The sequence below is a fragment of the Remersonia thermophila genome, chromosome 5, assembly GCF_042764415.1.
Source record: "Remersonia thermophila strain ATCC 22073 chromosome 5, whole genome shotgun sequence".
Lineage (NCBI taxonomy): Eukaryota > Fungi > Ascomycota > Sordariomycetes > Sordariales > Chaetomiaceae > Remersonia > Remersonia thermophila.
The window spans coordinates 1,211,722-1,228,822 of NC_092221.1; the positions used below are offsets into that span (position 1 = coordinate 1,211,722).

General features: G+C 60.0%; 6 protein-coding genes across 6 annotated transcripts; 3 read left to right on the plus strand and 3 right to left on the minus strand.

Moving 5' to 3' along the window:
• Positions 1 to 936: 936 nt before the first annotated feature.
• Positions 937 to 2,177, plus strand: VTJ83DRAFT_5542 (uncharacterized protein; the record flags this gene model as incomplete). Its single annotated transcript, XM_071012154.1, has 2 exons — positions 937 to 1,425; positions 1,557 to 2,177. 2 exons carry the CDS (start codon positions 937 to 939, stop codon positions 2,175 to 2,177), a joined length of 1,110 nt encoding a protein of 369 aa, XP_070864917.1.
• Positions 2,178 to 2,397: 220 nt separating this feature from the next.
• VTJ83DRAFT_5543 (uncharacterized protein) lies at positions 2,398 to 3,016 on the minus strand (the record flags this gene model as incomplete). Its single annotated transcript, XM_071012155.1, has 2 exons — positions 2,398 to 2,460; positions 2,615 to 3,016. The coding sequence occupies 2 exons, from the start codon at positions 3,014 to 3,016 to the stop codon at positions 2,398 to 2,400; spliced, it is 465 nt and encodes a 154-aa protein (XP_070864918.1).
• Positions 3,017 to 5,399: 2,383 nt separating this feature from the next.
• On the plus strand, positions 5,400 to 7,027 carry VTJ83DRAFT_5544 (uncharacterized protein; the record flags this gene model as incomplete). The annotated part of the gene is made up of 4 exons (XM_071012156.1): positions 5,400 to 5,453; positions 5,507 to 5,952; positions 6,040 to 6,757; positions 6,836 to 7,027. The coding sequence occupies 4 exons, from the start codon at positions 5,400 to 5,402 to the stop codon at positions 7,025 to 7,027; spliced, it is 1,410 nt and encodes a 469-aa protein (XP_070864919.1).
• A 1,013-nt stretch (positions 7,028 to 8,040) lies between these two features.
• On the minus strand, positions 8,041 to 9,644 carry VTJ83DRAFT_5545 (uncharacterized protein; the record flags this gene model as incomplete). The annotated part of the gene is made up of 2 exons (XM_071012157.1): positions 8,041 to 9,383; positions 9,449 to 9,644. The coding sequence occupies 2 exons, from the start codon at positions 9,642 to 9,644 to the stop codon at positions 8,041 to 8,043; spliced, it is 1,539 nt and encodes a 512-aa protein (XP_070864920.1).
• A 1,231-nt stretch (positions 9,645 to 10,875) lies between these two features.
• Positions 10,876 to 13,036, plus strand: VTJ83DRAFT_5546 (uncharacterized protein; the record flags this gene model as incomplete). Its single annotated transcript, XM_071012158.1, has 3 exons — positions 10,876 to 11,415; positions 11,549 to 12,874; positions 12,935 to 13,036. The coding sequence occupies 3 exons, from the start codon at positions 10,876 to 10,878 to the stop codon at positions 13,034 to 13,036; spliced, it is 1,968 nt and encodes a 655-aa protein (XP_070864921.1).
• A 927-nt stretch (positions 13,037 to 13,963) lies between these two features.
• VTJ83DRAFT_5547 (uncharacterized protein) lies at positions 13,964 to 15,710 on the minus strand (the record flags this gene model as incomplete). The annotated part of the gene is made up of 3 exons (XM_071012159.1): positions 13,964 to 14,677; positions 14,767 to 14,857; positions 14,986 to 15,710. 3 exons carry the CDS (start codon positions 15,708 to 15,710, stop codon positions 13,964 to 13,966), a joined length of 1,530 nt encoding a protein of 509 aa, XP_070864922.1.
• Positions 15,711 to 17,101: the final 1,391 nt, after the last annotated feature.

Below are 17,101 nucleotides of genomic sequence, written 5' to 3' on the forward strand. Positions count from 1 at the left end.
GGGCTGCGGTTCTCCAGACGGGCTTGGCGGGATTTGGGGGCTCCAGCCTCACTGTCATCCAGTCCGTCCTTGCCACCGGGGCAAACCTGGGTAAGTATCAATTCGCTGCTTTCCTAGCGTCGAATCTCGCTTCATGTGGTTCAAATCAACCTGTGAAATAGGGTTCATTCACATCCCTTTGGTTTTCCTCAAGTCCATGTTGAATGAGGGCGAGCATCAAGACCTGGTACCTTACCTTACGTAAGCGGAAACGTTTCTCTCCGTTGTGCAAAGCGCAGGTGTGCGACGCGTCCAACACTGCGACGGGACGTTGAGCCAGAGGGAACTGAATTACACTTCCTGCTTGTCTGTCTGTCAAGCTGCCCGACGTGGCTCGTTAGAAGAAGGAAATAAAAGGAGCATTGGATAGGTACCTGAGGTAGGTGGGTGCCCGTGCTGGATCAGGTCCATTGGCACCTCAGCCAGGAAACCGTACGGCTGTGCGACAACCCTCTGCCTCGGCTTTCCCCGCGCCGCTGTCCGAAGGGCCCAATCACAGCGCTCCGGCGCGGCGTGGGACCTCGAAGCCCCCGACCAGCCGAAGGGCCCGGCAGCCCCGCCGTGCCCAGCAGCGGCCATGCGGACGGCGAAAGTGGGAAAACTCCAGCTTAGCAAGCCGGGCCCTGAGAAATACTCAATTGTACGCAGCAAAAACCATCATGACCTGAGGAATAAGAAGAGCTCGCAGAACTCCACGCCCCCTGACAAGGCTAGGCTATCTCTTTTGCTCTTTCTCATCTTCTCGCTTCTGGAGTTTCTGCATTTTGCCCTTCGACCACCCCGCCGTCCCAGACTTTTTTTGGCCAGCCTTTTTTTTCTCTTTCTGGATGGGCCTGACCCCTGTCAAGCCACGCCTGCAGCGCACAGCACACCACCAGTGATAAACAGCGTGCACCAATGCACCTTTCTCCCGCCGCAAGGTCGCTGTCGCGGAGCACGCGACATGCTGCCTCTTGGGTCCCTCGGGTCCTGTCAGCCACAACAGGCACCACCACACCACCAGCCACACCTTTCCTCTCATCCACCACCACCACCACCACCACACCAACACCATCCCTCACATCGCCAAGCTTCCCCCTTTGTCGCCACACCCAAGTGAGATGGAGCTCCCACTCCCCCATGGGCACCCCGCCGGCGAACCCCCGTAAGCAAGTGACGCTGCCCAAGCTGCGGGACATGTATGCCAAGGGCGACCCCATCACCGTGATCACCGCGCACGACTTCCCGAGCGCCCACGTGGCTGATGCCGCGGGCATGGATGTCATCCTGGTGGGAGACAGCCTGGCTATGGTGGCCCTGGGCATGGAGGACACGAGCGAGGTGGTTGTCGAGGAGATGCTGCTGCACTGCCGGTCCGTGGCGAGGGCGACCAAGGCGGCTTTTACTGTACGTATCTTGTCTTCTCTTTCCCTTCTCCTTCCCCTAACCCTCCCGTCGCGCCCAATTTGGTTCCCTCCCTCTTGGTGGTCCGTTGCACGCCTCTCATCTACACGACCTTGCCACTCACACCCTCCCAGATCGGCGACCTCCCCATGGGCTCCTACGAAATTTCGCCCGGCCAGGCCCTCGAAACGGCCATCCGCTTCGTCAAGGAGGGCCGCATGAAGGGCATCAAGCTCGAGGGGGGCAAGGAGATGGCGCCGACCATCCAAAGGATCACCGAGGCCGGCATCCCGGTGCTCGGCCACGTCGGCCTGACCCCGCAACGGCAGAACAGCCTGGGCGGGTTCCGCGTGCAGGGCAAGACCGTGGCGTCGGCGCTGCGCGTCCTCGAGGACGCGCTCGCCGTGCAGGAGGCCGGGTGCTTCGCCGTCGTGCTCGAGGCCGTGCCGCCCGAGGTGGCGGCCATCATCACCCAGAAGCTGTCGATCCCGACGATTGGGATCGGCGCGGGGAACGGCTGCTCGGGGCAGGTCCTGGTGCAGGTCGACATGACGGGCAACTTCCCGCCGGGCCGCACCATTCCCAAGTTTGTCAAGAAGTATGGCGACGTTTGGGGCGAGAGCTTCCGCGCCATCGAGGCGTATCGGGATGAGGTCAAGAGCCGCCAGTACCCGGCCCAGGAGCATACCTACTCCATGCCGGTCAAGGAGCTAGAAGGATTCGTCCAGGCGGTCAAGCATCTGCGAGGCGTTTGAGCGTAGCTGGCCGGGATGCGGCCGGATGGGCGGCGGTGGCATGTGGTTGTGTAGGATTGGGGCTTGTCGGCGTCGGCGGCTTTTTTGACAGCTTTGTTTTAGCGGATACCATCTGTCGGTCAGGGTCTGCACTAGTCGAGCATTGTTTTCGGGTGGGCGGCTCATGTGAGATTCTTTCGCCGTTGTAACATTTTAGCGATCGCCATGAAGTGCATCGATTTTAGCCAAACGCTGGGGTCATGGAGTAGGCGACGATGAGGTGTTCGTTGGAATCCTTGAAGCACTGTGTACCGACATCATCAGAACCGACGTTCATGCCGCTGATCCAACACAAAATGAGCCTCTCCAAGAAGCCCATCAGGAAACGAAACAAACAAATGAAACAAAACAAGAAAAAGAAAAAGAAGAAAAAAAAAGAGAAAAAAAGAAACACCTACCCGCCACAGATTACCCACCACCTCATCCAGCGCCGGCGCAAACGTGCTATTCACATACAGAAACACGCTCTCATGTTCCTGCACGCGGAGCGTCTTCCTCAAGTACGCCACGACCGTCTCGAAGCGCTGCGCGCTCGATACGCGCACCAGCTCGCGCCGCACCGCAGGGGCTGACCCGACGGGCTTGAACCGCACCACGATCTTGTGCTCTGGAGGGAACAAGGCGGCGCCCGCTGCGGCCAGGGCGGCGGTCGCGTCGCGGGGAAGCTGAAGCAGGACGGTGGAGGCGGTCATTGTGAGCGGCAGGCCGGGGGAAGCGCGGCCAGGGAGCATGGGGGAGGCCGGAGGGGAGTTTTCCCCCGCGGCGCCGGGCGTTGTAGTGGAAGGTGGTGAGGATGACATGGTGATGATCTCTCCTGAGCTCTGAGAGGAGGAGGAGGTGTCTGTGATGGGCCGGGATGACGTTGGTCCTCCCGAGGCGGGAACGGTTTGGAAGCTGTTGGATGAGCGTCAGAGAGATGAAACGACTGTACCACCTATGTGAAAACAAAGCATCGGTTAAGCTTGAGAGGATGGTGGGTACCTAATCCATCCTCACCACGCAGACGAGCGTCTGAGATTTCGATGGCCCCAAACGCTGGGTGGGAAGCCTGGCTGGAGGTGAAGCTCCCGTCCGAGCTGTACCCCGCCATTATTACATACCACCATATCGCCCGTACTAATACAGTACATCTGCCGGCACCAGGGTTAGGGTTAGAGCGGGGTCTGGGCTGAGCGAACCCCCACCGTTCTTCGGTAACTAACGTTACACGGTAAGGGCCCGGGGTTCGCCTCATGGGCTCTGCAACGGGATCCTCCCGATCAGTCGGCGCATGCCCGGGCCCGAGATCGCATCCCATCTGCCATGACGTCTAGTAGTACGGCTGCACAAGACGGAACCACTTGCAAGGCAAACGGAAAACAAGCCGACCCGACATCTTGGGAAACCAGGATGCATCTGAGATCCAGCTCGGCCGTGTTGGGTTTAGGCTGGCTGCGTCCGGCGGAAAATCCAACATCCCGAGGGGGTCGCGTTCCAGCGCGCGGCCTCGGCTGCCAGGGCATCAGCCATGGGCGAGCCACAAAGGGTGGGTCTCACTCCCCAGTGAGTGGGTTTCACCAGCCACTTCCGTCTTGGCGAACGGAGCTAGCGCCTGTCACAGCGTTTCCTAGACGAAAAGTGGCATGATTTTGCGGACAAATGGGGCCAAAAATCAAAAAGCACTGCATCAGAGCGACAGGGCCGCGACAAGACCCCGTGCAGGCAGCTGGAAAGCGAGGAAATATCGACTGAGATTTCCCATGGGGCTCCCACGGGCCAAAAGTCACGCCATGGGGAGCAAATATCTGAGCGGGAGAGAGCCCAATCGGCAAGAGGGCGAAAAGGGACAAGCCGGCCCCCCATGGCCTTGGGGGGGAGGCCTGGTCCGGGGCCACATGGTAGCCATCACAAGCCTGAAAGAAGCATCTCGTCCCATGCTCGCAAGGCCCATTTCCGCATCCACACCCGCATCATCGACCTCATCGAATGACTTTGTCAACCCTCAACCCAAACTCGGTCACAGCCTCCGCCAGCCCAGCCCAACTCGACCTTGTCCATTTCGGCCTCAAATGCCCGTTCAGCGTGCAAACCCAGCCCGAAATTCGCGCTGCTGAATGCACGAGTAGCCACCGTTTTCCCCCCGTGCAAGACGCCGCGTTTGCCTTTGCGCCCTCTCCTTTTCCCCCATCAACACCCCTCGTTTTCGTTCACTGCACGCCCGAGCTTCGCACCCTGGGTCGATGCTGCCGGGGGGGTCATGCAAATCCATCGCCAAAACCGTTTCCAGTCCCCCAGTCTTGCTCTTTCGCACAATCTCTCTCATCCGCAGCTTGAGGTGACGCTCTCCTCAGCATCCCTTGTTGTCCCAACATCCCTGGACTACTATTTCTCCTAGGTCCCCAGACGGCTGGGAACCATCCTCTTCATATCAGCAGCCCACAGCCAGCTCCGCCTTTCTTCCTCGCCCTCTTCGAGAAACCTTTTTTTTTCTATTTTGCCGCCTCGGAGTCTCCATCTGCATTTCCAGGACCTTACAGTGTCTAGAACGCTACACGGTACGACGGGCCCTGCACTGTCCCCGTTCAATCTTCGCCATTCGCCACTCCCACTCTCCCCTCTCTCGCTTTTCGGCCTGTGATCCTCGCTGCCGTAGGGACCAAAACATAACATCAGCCGCGCGTTCTGCACCAGGGCCGCTGCCGTCCATTCGGCCAGATAGGTGGTCGTCCACGCTGTAAAACCCTCCCCAAGGAACATACGCCAGCATATCGCCGGTGCGCCGCCGCGTTTCGAGCGACAGCGCAATCGCCAACCAACGCCCCCGTTCCCCCAACTATCCTCAACATCGGATCCCCGTCCCAGACGCCACCGAGTTGCGAGCTTGCCCCGCGCCTGCACGGCTGCTCCCCTCTTCCAGAACCATTACTCCCTGTCAGGCGCTTTTCTTGGCGATTTCTTCCCGACGATTTTTGTGCTTTTGCTTGGGGGCTGAATTGTTCCGTCGCGGTCAATCGGTCGTCCAGGACAGCCTCGTCATCCCGCCCCCTTCGCCGGCATTGACGTCGCCCGACGACATTTCCCCCCGGCGCTTCCCATAGGAACCGGTTCGCTCGTCGCCCCGAGAGCTCCCGCGCTCCGGACTCCCGGTCCCCTCAGCCTCCGCCACCGTGCTTCATCTCACCACGGGCGGTATGAAGAGCAAAGATGGACTCAGACGCGCTTAGGCAGCTCGAGTTCTTCACGATGCCCAACGGCCAGGTAGGTGCGGCTGTGCCAACTCTCGCAACCGCGGCGGCTCACACCCGTCACAGACCGTCAACCCGGTAGATCAACCCTACTTGGCTGGTACCTCGGCGCAACAAGCTGCTGTATGGGACCCGACCGGCCTCGGCCTCGATGCCGGCTTGTCGCCCTCGACGACGGCCCCCACCAGCTTATCTCTGGATTCCGCCACTCAGCCATCCACCCTCACCGGCCTCAGCACGGTATCGCCAGACCTCTCCTCGGCGTCAAGAAACCCCACGCAAGGAGCTCAGTCGAGGCCAGTCCTGCCAGCCCACGGCCCCAGGTCAAGAGATACCCACGACAGGAAACGATCCCGCTTGGGCGCCGACGCTACCGCCGGCACGGCCTCGCTCGACTCGGTGGATTATTGGATCGATTTCGACAAGGACGAGGGCCTGGCCAGCATACCAGAGTCGTTTGAAACGGTGGGACAGAATGTGGACACCAAGGGCAAAGCTCCCATGACGCAACGGTGAGTTCGGGGCTCAACGAAGCGATGCTTGGTTGGCACGCGCAACCGCGTCGCCACTGGCCGGCGTCCCGACTGACGTCTCTGCAGACCTGTGAACCCTGCGCAATCACAGCAACCCACGATCAAGCAAGACGATTTCATCGATGACAGCGCCTTGGAAAACGCGCTGTCCGACGACGACGGGTTCTCCTCCATCAACCTGACCGACCAGCTCTCCAAGATCGACACCCAACCGCCCCAGGAGGTGCCTCCCCGCGAAGGGCTCTACTCGACGCCCCTGAGCTGGGAACGGCCGCAGCCAGGACTGCGCATGGACTCGCTCATCGGCCTCCACAGCCCGTCCCTGAACGAAGCCGAGCAGAGGCGGTTAATCGCCATCGCCATGAACCCCGGGCCGAGCATGGGAGGGCTGGGATCCAACATCAACTTCAACTTTACCGGCATGTCGTCGAACATGCCAGCCATGACGTTCGGGGCCGGGCTGGGGAGCACGGGGTTGGGAGGCACGCCGAGCACAACGACTCAGGGTCCGCAGCCGGTATCACCGCCGCAACCACCGGCGGCGCAACCTTCTCGTCCGCCCCCGCCAAGCCAGCCCAAGAAGCAGGGCGGCGTCAGCGAGAAGGGCAAGGAAGGGAAACCAAAGACGGGAGACAGGACGGCGCATAACGATATCGAGCGAAAATACCGGACAAACCTGAAGGACAAGATTTCGGAGCTGAGAAATGCCGTGCCGTCGCTGAGGACAATATCGGAAAACGGCACCGATGAGGACGGCACGCAGAGACCGGCCAAAGTCAGCAAGGTAAGGCAGGCCGCGGTGTTGGAGGAGAAAGGGAAGGGGGAGGGAAGGTGATGTCAAGGCTGACATGCTGGTGACCAGGGAACTGTGCTCACGAAAGCCACCGAATACATCCACTACCTCGAACGACGGAACAAGCAAATCATGCAGGAGCACCGCGAGCTCTCGCGGCGATTACAAGCCTTTGAGCAACTCCTCAACGCGACGGCCCGGCAAACCTACACGATGCCGACGTACAGCAGAACCCTGTTCGACCCAAGAGGGTTCTGCTAGCCACGCTCTACCGACTCTCTACTCATTCGCTTACCTACCTACCTCACCAACCAACTCCTTTCCTCAAAGACCGATTCTCTTGTACATATTGTCTCTCTACCGGATTCCCCTTATTTTCTTTTTCATTTTGTCTTTCGTCATCGTCGCTCTTTTGTCGTTTTGATGCCATCTCATGCCGATGTGGTATGGAAACGAAAAGTAAAAGGGCGGGGACAAGGACTCGGGCAACAACATATCTCCTGGGTGGCGTGGCGGTGCGGAGTTAATTCTATTTTTTTTGTAACTTTTTCGTCCTTCCTGACGATGACGACACAGCATCTCACATATCTGCATCAAAAATCAGGGCGGGCGGGCGAGATAACAGGAGAAACCAACGGAGAAACACAGGTGGCCACGCATTCATTATGGGCTGCTCGAGCATTTCTTTTTTCGCGTGTCTTACTAGCAGCTAGCGTATTCTTTTCTTTTCTTTTTTTTTTTTTTTGGTGTGTGTGTGTGTGTGTGGTGTGTGTTTTCACCCATCTTTACTTTTCCTTTCCTACCACTCCTCTAGTACTCATACAGGTAGGCATCTTTGGGACGCTTTCCCCTTGTTTCCGTCAGGCACTTGACGCGCGCAAAGGTTTCATTTCGCATCTCTTTGTTAGCTAGGATTGATGGGATGGACTTGGGTGGCAACAAAACAAACGGGGAAGGGTGTGCCTGTGGGATGGTGTTGAGTTTGGGACAAAAGGACTCGGCTCCCTCTCTTTTGGGCTCTAGGGCGGAGGATAGACTCGGAGGAAAGCGAGCGAGAAAGCAGATGATGTCGGGTTTGCGAAGTCGAGATACCCATCAATCCATGTCTTGAAATCATCTTTGGTGCTTGCATTGTAAGCACGGGCTGTCCCGAAGGGTATGTACCACAGTATGCATGATGCCTGCAGCGCGCTAGATACCAGAGAACAGGCGATGCACGCAAAAGGGTGAGAGCTCTTGGTCCAGGTCGACGCATACGCTGGCGCGCAATACAGTTACCGCAGCGCCTCGATATCCTCAATCTCCTTGACCGCCTCGGGCGTGAGCACCAGCGGCGCCTGGTCCTCGACGCACACGGTATCTTCGATCCGCACCGCCAACCCTCTGAAATGCCGGGGGAACCGCTCGTCATCCGGCACGTACACCCCGGGCTCGATGGTGACCACGTGCCCCGCCCGCAGCGGCACCGACCTCGGGTACCCAGGCACGTCGTGCACGTCGAGCCCGACGTAATGCCCGACGTGGTGGGGGAACAGCGTCGACATGACGTCGTCGCCGCCGCCGAACCCCAGCGACCGCGCCGCGCCAAACGAGAAGCCGATGCGCTCCAGCTCCCTCTGCAGCAGCCTCTCGGCGGCGCGGTGCACCTCGTCCAGGGACAGCCCGGCGTCCGCCCGGCACAGGTTGACGCACTCGCGCTGCGCCGCCAGCACGGCGCCGTACAGGTCCCGCTGCGCGGCCGAGAACTTGCCCGCCAGGGGCCAGGTGCGCGTGATGTCGGTCGCGTACCAGCCGTACTCGCCGCCCGCGTCGACGAGCACCGTGTCCCCCTCGTCCGGGCGCAGGAGGGCCGTGTTGTGGGTGTAGTGGATCAGCCGGCCGCGGCGGCCGCCCGCGACGACGGGGACGTAGGCCGGGCCGGAGAGGCCGGACTGCGAGAAGGCGTGGTGGAGGTAGGATTGCAGGTCGTGCTCCGAGGTCCAGGCGCGGCGCATGGCCTGGGTCAGGGCGCGGCCCGAGATGCGGCCGGCGTGGCGCATGTTGGCGACCTCGGCGGGGGATTTGACGGCGCGGAGGGGGTGGATGATGTGGGAGAGCGGGGAGGTGGGGTGGCTGCGGAGCAGAGGAGGGAGGAGGAGCGACAGAGGGGTGGTGGACGATACCGAGGTGGTGGTGGGGGAAGAGGAGGAGGCCAAGGGGGAGGGGGAGAGGGCGACGTCGGTGTAGACGCGAGAGGCGGAGCGGAGGAGGGGAGGGAGGAGGGAGGCAAGGTCGTGGATGTCGAGCGCCTCGTCGGCGTTGAAGACGTCCTCGGCCGCGCGCAGGCCGCTCCACGGGCCGGACCACTGCTCGGCGTAAGGGTCCTTGGGGCGGCAAAAGAGGTGGAAGGTGTAGTCGCTGAGGGAGGGGCCGGTCTTGCGGATGACGGCGAGAGACTGGGGTTCTGAGAAGCCGGTGAGCCAGAGGAAGTTGGACTCCTGGCGGAAGGGCCAGAAGACGGCGCCCGAGCGGTACTGGACGGCGGCGGAGGGGAGGACGGCCACGGCGCCGTCGGGGAGGCTGAAGGCGAGCTTGGCACGCCGGTCGGCGTATTCTTGGGCGGTGATGCCGGGGGTGACTGAGGCGGGGGATGGTTAGGAGGGATCAAGACCAGCTGGGCCGAGGGTAATTGTGTTTTCTCACCCTCCCCCGGCTTCAGGATGTGCGGGTGTGTCTCATGGACGGGCTGGCCAAAGTCGAGCTGGGCGGCCGAAACCGAAGACTCGGCGGCGGTGGCATAGCTGCGGGTTGAGATCCTCCTCCACGGCGGAGGAGGATGCCTTGTCAAGAATGGCCGAAGCCGGGATAATTGCCGCAGAGCGGCTCTTGTGGTTGACATTTTTTATATCGTTGTTTCGTTTTTATGTTTTTTGGGATGTGATGCATGAGAGGTTGAATGAGTCTGCACGTGGCAAGTTGAGCCGCGGAAGATTTGACTTTCATGGAAAATGGTAAATTCAGACTCTCTCCACTACTGCGTAGTTACGTCCCTCAACTTTCACTTTCCCCTTCGCCAGACATATCACTACCAAACCAAGACAACTCGACAAAGAGGAACAAATAAAAATAAAAGATAAAAAGATAAAACGAAACAAAAGAAACACTGGCCAAGGTTCTGATCAACGGCCAACTGGTCTGTGCAATGTTTTGACCGCAAGTTTTGCGGGTTTCTTGTCTTGCGTTGTTGTTATGTAGGTACCTACCTTAGGTAATTGGTCATGTAATTAGTCCAAAAAGTCTCCGAGTCCCACGGCCTACGCGGTAGGTATCTACACCGTTAGTCAGAATGCCTGGAACCAGGAAGCGCAAGTGGAGCTCATGCCAGTGTTCGCCAGTGCCCAGCGCCCTGTGCCGGTGCCAGCTCCAGCGCGTTCGTGCAGAAGCCCCTCCCTTCCCCTCGCCGTTGCTGTGAGCGACTGGCGTACCCGCGCCTGTGGGGCCCAAAGTTTGTTGTGCTGGGTCCAAGCCGGGTTAGCGGACGCGGGAGCTTGGGCCCACGGTCAACGAGATGGCGCGACGGGCCTGCGGTGGGCCCACACCAACCTCGTCGAACAAAAGAACACAGGGAAACCTGCATTTGCTTGGCCAATCTCCATCATCATCCATCTTCAATCTCCAGCACGCCCGCCCACCACCACCACCACCACCACCACCACCTGCTTCACGCTCTCTTTTTCTGTGCAGACTTGGCCGGGAAACACTGTCGAATCGTTTCTTGTCATGATCCACTGAACCATTTTTTTGGCTCCCCTCTTCCCCGTCCCCAATTCTCGGCTCTGTGTTGCTGGAGAGCAGCACCGCCCCTGGGACTCGTGTGTGTGTGTGTGTCACCTCGGAGGGGGAGACCAAAGTCAGAGGGAAAACACGCGTTTTTTACCACCAGGTCGCGTGTTGCTCTGTCCTGGCGGGTGGACCGAGTACCGGCGGTTCATTGTAGCCTTCGATCGCCGCCATTGTTGTCCGCCTTCGCGTCGGACTCGACCACCGAGACGCGGCGCCCTTTCGAGATCATCTGCACCTGCACCGAATTGAGATAGCCCAGAGACAGGACCCCAGGCGACGGGCCACGGATGGCAGCAGCGTCCACGACTCCTGCACCACCACCTCCTCCACAAGCGTTGCCGGCGGCTGCCATGTCCTCCAGAAGGGTTCCCCTCTCCGCCAGCAATCCCAATGTCGCCCACTCGCCGCTACGGGCCGCCTCGGCGGCGTCGGACCCCAAGAAAGTCCGTTCACATGCCGACATGATGCGCGAGGAGCCCTATGGCCAACCTCCTCCGGCAAAGCGGTTGATGGTGGAACGAGGCGTGGCCTCTCCGTCACGGTCCAAGCCGGTTGCCACCATCACCACCGCCCGTGCCGTCTCCCAGAAGTCCCCCACCAAGGCAATCGCCCACCGCTCGGCTTCCCGGGCAGCTGCCGTCGCCTCGGCCACGCACAAGTCGACTCACGTAGCCGACCTCAGCAAGGCCACCGAGGAGGAGCTGAACAACATACGTGCATGGCGCGCCCAGATCCGCGCCCGCTTTCCCAAGATGGTGTTTTATTTTGAGAGCATCCCTGATGACCAGCGGGCTAGATTGGCCAAGCAGGTTGCACGACTCGGTGCTGTAAGTTATTTGTTTACTTAGTCATTTACTCTTGCTTCTTTTTTTTTTTTTTTTTTTTTTTTTTTTGTGAAAAATCTGGTTGCATAAAGTCAAGATGCCGGTTTCTCTAGGATGCTCACACAGGTCAACACAGCGCGAGGAAAAGTTCTTCTCCATCAACATTTCCCACGTTGTCACGAGCCGGCCCATCCCCCCCGAAAAGCCCAAGGGCAGCGAGCGCGAGAGCGTCGAAGAGGTTGCCGAGGAACAGCCAAAGACCATCGATCCCTCTCTTCTCAACCGGGCCGCGGATCCCATGAGGAGCAGGCTCGTGTTCGACAAGAAGCCCTCCGTCTCCAAGACGAGGAGCACTGACGTGCTGGACCGCGCCCGAGATATGGGCAAGAAGATCTGGTCCCTCGAGAAGCTGCACAAGATCCTCGAGCTAGCTTTGCATTCAGACGCCCATGGCGCCGGCACGACGGGTGCCAGCGGCCGCTCTGGCGCTCAGGCCGTTGGCAGGACCGCCAAGGACAACCTGGCCCAGCTTCTCGAAAAGGAGCGCGTCTACGGCCCGTCGGATCGTGACCCTACCGTCTCGAGCCGGGACATCGTCAACTTCCGGGGCTATTACATATATATCTACGACGTTGAGGAGAAGACGAAACCCATCATGATCCGCGAGTACGCCAAGGTTTCGGATCCCAAGGATGGAGACTGGCCCCAGTTCCGCCTGGTCTCGGAGGGCCGCTGCCCTTTCATCATCGACGAAAGCTACGACGCCGACAGGGAGAACCGAGAGCGCGCCCGGGCGAAGGCCCGCGCGGCCAAGGCCGCCGCCCAGGAAACCGCCGAGAAGGCGGCCACCCCGGCCCCCCGCGAAGATGCCCCGGCCGCCGTTACGGGCAAGCGGACGCTGACGCAGATGGAGGACGGCCAAAACCGGGGAGTCCCGGCGCCCGCTCCTTCGACGGGAACGTTTGACAGGTCAAGGGTATGCAACCCTCCGGTCATCGACTTCACCCAGAATGCCTTCATCAGCCACGCCAAGGGCGGCCGCCTCTTGGCTGGCGAGCCGGTGGCCTCGGGGCTGCAGCCGTCCAACGTGACGTCGGCGATCCGCTCCCAGGCCGTCTCGTCGACCACGGGCGGCGTGCTGGGCGCCAAGGCGGGCACAAGCAAGGAGATTCACGGCTTGCAGCGCAAGGTGGTGTTGCAGAAGGCGTCCATGCCGGCGCTGTCGCAGGAGGCGGCTTCGCGCCGGGCCCTGGCGGCCGACGGGACGCACGATGGCCAGGTGCTCGTGCGCTCCGCAAGCGCCAACCAGGCTCTGCAGCGCCTCGAGAAGGCGGACGAGGAGCCGAGGCAGAGGGAAAAGCTGCGGAGGACCGCCAGCGTCCCGGTCTCGCAGCCCAAGAAGCGGGACCCGAAGCCGGGATATTGTGAGAACTGCCAGGATAAGTTCGCCGACTTTGACGAGGTGAGTTTGCGTTGCTCCACCGCGGGATGCCCTTTCACGGTTTGCTGACTGGGTTCGCAGCACATTGTCTCTCGCAAGCATCGCAAGTTTGCCGAGAACGACGACAACTGGGCTCAGCTCGACGCTCTTCTCGCGCAGCTCAAGCGGGTGCCCCGGTTTTGAGTAACAACAAGGCCGTCTCTCTCACTGCTCACCCTGGACCGTCTCACGGGATCCCTTCTGTTGGCTCATTTGATATTCTTCCAACCACCCACGGCATTCGCAGGACATAGCTCTAATTAACGCGGCATCTTGCATGGGACAGCGCTCTGGTGGCTGAGCGATTACATGGTATTTCAAGCATCTCTTGGCGCGTGGCTGCTGGCGTTGGCGACGGGCTTCTTAGGCGTTCTTTGTCTCGTTTGGGTCGCGTTTCTTGCTCTTGGGGAGTTGCTGGCTCCGGTGCTCTCTATATCTATCTCCTCGATGTCTCACGCCAGGCGAGAGCTAGGTTTTTGGGATTTGGCTGGTTGGTGCCTAGGTACTCATGACGTGGAGGGAAATCAAAAAAAAGGGGGTACACGGGTGATATCGATGGTGGTTGAAAGGACGCATTGGATCTGGGAATCGGAACGAAGGCGTCTGGCAAAGAAGAGAAGACCGGCTGTCATCGACAGCACGTCTCTATGTTCAGCACCGGTTGTCGAAGCTGCTGCGTCTGTGCACCCACTGCACCTCTATTATGCTTTGTGCATATGTATAGTGTATGTTAGGATTAGGAAGGATGTTTGGCTGTAGTCCCTCGGTTTGTTCCTTGTTGTCTGATCATCTTCGGGATGGGTTTTGGTGGCTGACCGTGACCGTCCGAATGGCCGTTTCATCTCGAACCCACGAGTCCAAGGGAGAGAGGCCCTCTAATACTCCTGCAATCCACAAAGCCCATCGAGAGTGCTCGTTATCTCCCCTAGGAATACACAGCTCTGTTGATTATTGACCAGGTCTACTTGGATGTTTCTATACAGCTTTGACTGCGCCCAGAACACCAGAACCCCGCCTCTTTCGTAAGCTACGGCTCCCCCATTATCTTCCCCCTACACATGCCACTCATGTCTACACCTCTCCTCCCCCTAAAGCTGCCCACACCACCCCCGCCGTTGCCGCCAACAGCGCCGCGCACCCGCCAAACACTTTTCCGTGAGCCGCCGCCCCGGCATCATCACCTCCCTGCATCCTCATCATCCCCAGCAAACTCGCCACAACAAACACATTAACAGGCACCCGCAGCGCGCCGTACACCTGCGCGCGCACCCCGTCCTCGATCAGCGCGCCCTTGAGCGCGCCCGCACACGGCCAGTAGAGCCCGACGGCGGCCTCGAAGAGGCAAAAGAGCCAGAAGGCGGCGTGGGAAGCCGGGACGAGCGAGAAGGAAGCGGCCGTGGTGGCGGAGAAGAGCAGGCAAAAGCAGCCGGCCGAGACGGCGAGGATGGCGACGAGGAGGCGGGCGGGCGGCAGGCGGCGGCGCGTGAGCGTGTTGAAGACGAGAGACGAGGCGAGGGTCGAGGCCATGAAGCTGGCGAAGATGACCCCGTACGGGAGGCCGGACGGGGAAGGGGCCACGGCGTCGCGGGCGGCTGCTAACCGGAGCGCGGGCGCCCAAAAGAAGACGAAGAGATACATGGACCCTTCGAACGCGGTGGAGGCGGCGCCGAGAGCGAGGATGCGCGGGCGGGTGAGCACCGTCCAAGCGCGGCTGGGCGTGTGTGCCGCCGCTCCTGGCGTGGTGTTTGGGGCGGCGGCCGAGTCTTGCCGGCCGTAGTTTTCGTCCTGTCGCGGTTGGTCAGTTCTTGGTCTATCCGTGATGGCTTGGGAGATGGCCTCGGAGTCATCAGAGCCAAGGAGCCCCGAATGCTTACCCAGCAAGTCCAGATGACGGCCGCTGCAGGAACCAGAACGCCAGCCGCCGCCAGGAACGGCGCCTTCTTGGTCCCTGTTGTTGTTACCAGCCTGGAGCGCACCAGTCAGTCAGTCAGTCAGTCAGTCAGTCAGTTAGCTAGCCAGCCAGCCAGCCTGTCAGAGCCTCCTCGCCGTCGTAGATCCAGGGACCCCAGGGGAGGAGGGGCTGGACAACATACCACTCGCTCACGACACCACAAACCACGGCCACCACGCTGTTTAACCCGCTCATGACCCCCAACACCCTCCTCAGCTCTTCTCCCCGCTCCCCTTTGGCTCCAAGGAACCCAACAACCCAGCTCTCAAACGCCACGAACAACAAGCTCGTCCCAACCCCTCCCAGCATCCTCCCGAGCACCAACCACCCCATCCTCCACTTTTCCAACCCCAAGATCGGAACCGCCCCCGTGGCCGTGAGCGCACAGCTGGCGGCGTACACCCCGCAAAACGCCAAGCACGCCCTCTTGCGTCCCCTCGCGTCCGCCCACCGCCCGATGCGCGCGGCAGAGAGCGCGCCGGTGCCGAACCCGGTCGCAAACAGCAGGGAGATGGCGCGCGGGGACACGCGGTGCTCGTCGGCGTAGAGGGCGGCGATGTGGGCTCCTTGGAGCCAGTCGGAGGCCGTTGCGAGGGTGTAGGCGAGGAGGAAGGCTGTCAATTTGCCGTTCCGCTTTGTTCCCTCTGCTTCGCTTCCCCCTGCTGACGACGGTGGTGGCGGCGAAGAAGATGAGGATGATGATGATGACGATAACAATGATGATGTTGCAGACTTGGGCTTTTGTTTCCTCTGTGTCTTCTTGGGCTTTGGTCCGGGCTGCGGCTTGGCTCCTGCGCTGCGCTGTGAGAGGAAGAGGACCAGACACAGGAGCAGGAGGCCGGCGAGGTTGAGAGAGTAAAAGTCCATGGTTTCACCGAGCCGGGCTCGAAGACTGAGCCCGGGGTCTGCGAGCTTTGTACCAAAGGGCGACGTTGATAATGTCGTGCCAGGGGTTCTGGGCTTGTTCGGTCAAAGGCGTTCGGCACTTGACGATAAACTTGTAGCCCCGGCGGGGGCGGAGGTGATTATCAACAAGCCCGTTCAAGCCATCCACGTTTCCCAGAGGGGACAGCAAAAGAAAAAGGAAAACAAAAAAAGGGTTGTGAAAACACGAGGGGATTGAGACCGAATTACACCCTGCTTTCCCAAACAACCAAGTGGCCTTAAGCTTCTTCAATCACAATTACCCGGCCTGGGACCCAACATGAGAGAGCCAAGGCTATAATATACCCGAGCTACCAATTCACTTTCATGTCGCTTTGAGCTTGGGAGGCCGGCTCGACATCGTCGCATCTTTGTATTCCCTTCATCAACTCAAGATATCATAACAGAGCACATGGGCATCTCCCTTGCTCCATCTTGCAACAACCGAGTTGCCGATGCCGTCACCGCGTCGATGTGCCTACGCAGCATAGCCCTCTGCGCCCTCCCTACTCTCCCTCCACGTATTGAGCAAGATGGGGTCACTACCATTGACATCCTTGAAAACATCCGAAAGCTGCCTGAACAAGCTCAGCCACGATGTCGGCCTCGACAGGCTCGTTGACAGCACCCAACCACGCACCCGTAACGCCGGTGATGACGCCGCTGGCTCGGGCAGGTACCCAGGCAGTATGGCAACGCTGAATGTAACAAGTTCATAGCATATATGCTCCGACGCTACCATTTCGTTGGAGAAAAAAAAAAAAAGAAGATAGTGTATCAGTCCGGACGCAGAGAAAAGAGGGGCAGACCTCGGGTTCAGATGGAGTTGCTCGTGTCGGGGAGATGATGCTTCCGCATCATGGCCACCGTCTCCTGAAGAGACGTCACCAAAACGACCCTCGGAAACGCCATTCCTTAGGTTCTTTGGGTTCGACACTTCCCATAAAGGCGGTTCCAACTCGGCCAACCTGGTACACGCACAGTAGGTGAGAGACGTTGGACAGGCCAAGGCTGGAAGGCAGCTCCAGCGAAGAAGTTGACACGCTGAGAGCCTCGTCGGCCGGCTCACCCGTCGCTCGCTCGGGCGGCCGCAGCCTTGCATTCTTGTCGAGGCATCCGGACAGCCCGCCAGCCTCCTCGCACAGCCACTTCCCCTCCTCCGATCGACTGCCCTGCCTTCACGACCTGGACTATGTACACACCGACCCGTCATCTTGGGCACGAACGGGCCGTTCCTGCAACGGGACCTCCCTCCATGCCTTCTCCCTTCTGCCCTCCAAACTTTCTTCAGCTCTTCCGTGAGAAATTACTTGACGCTTATGCAATGCAGGCCA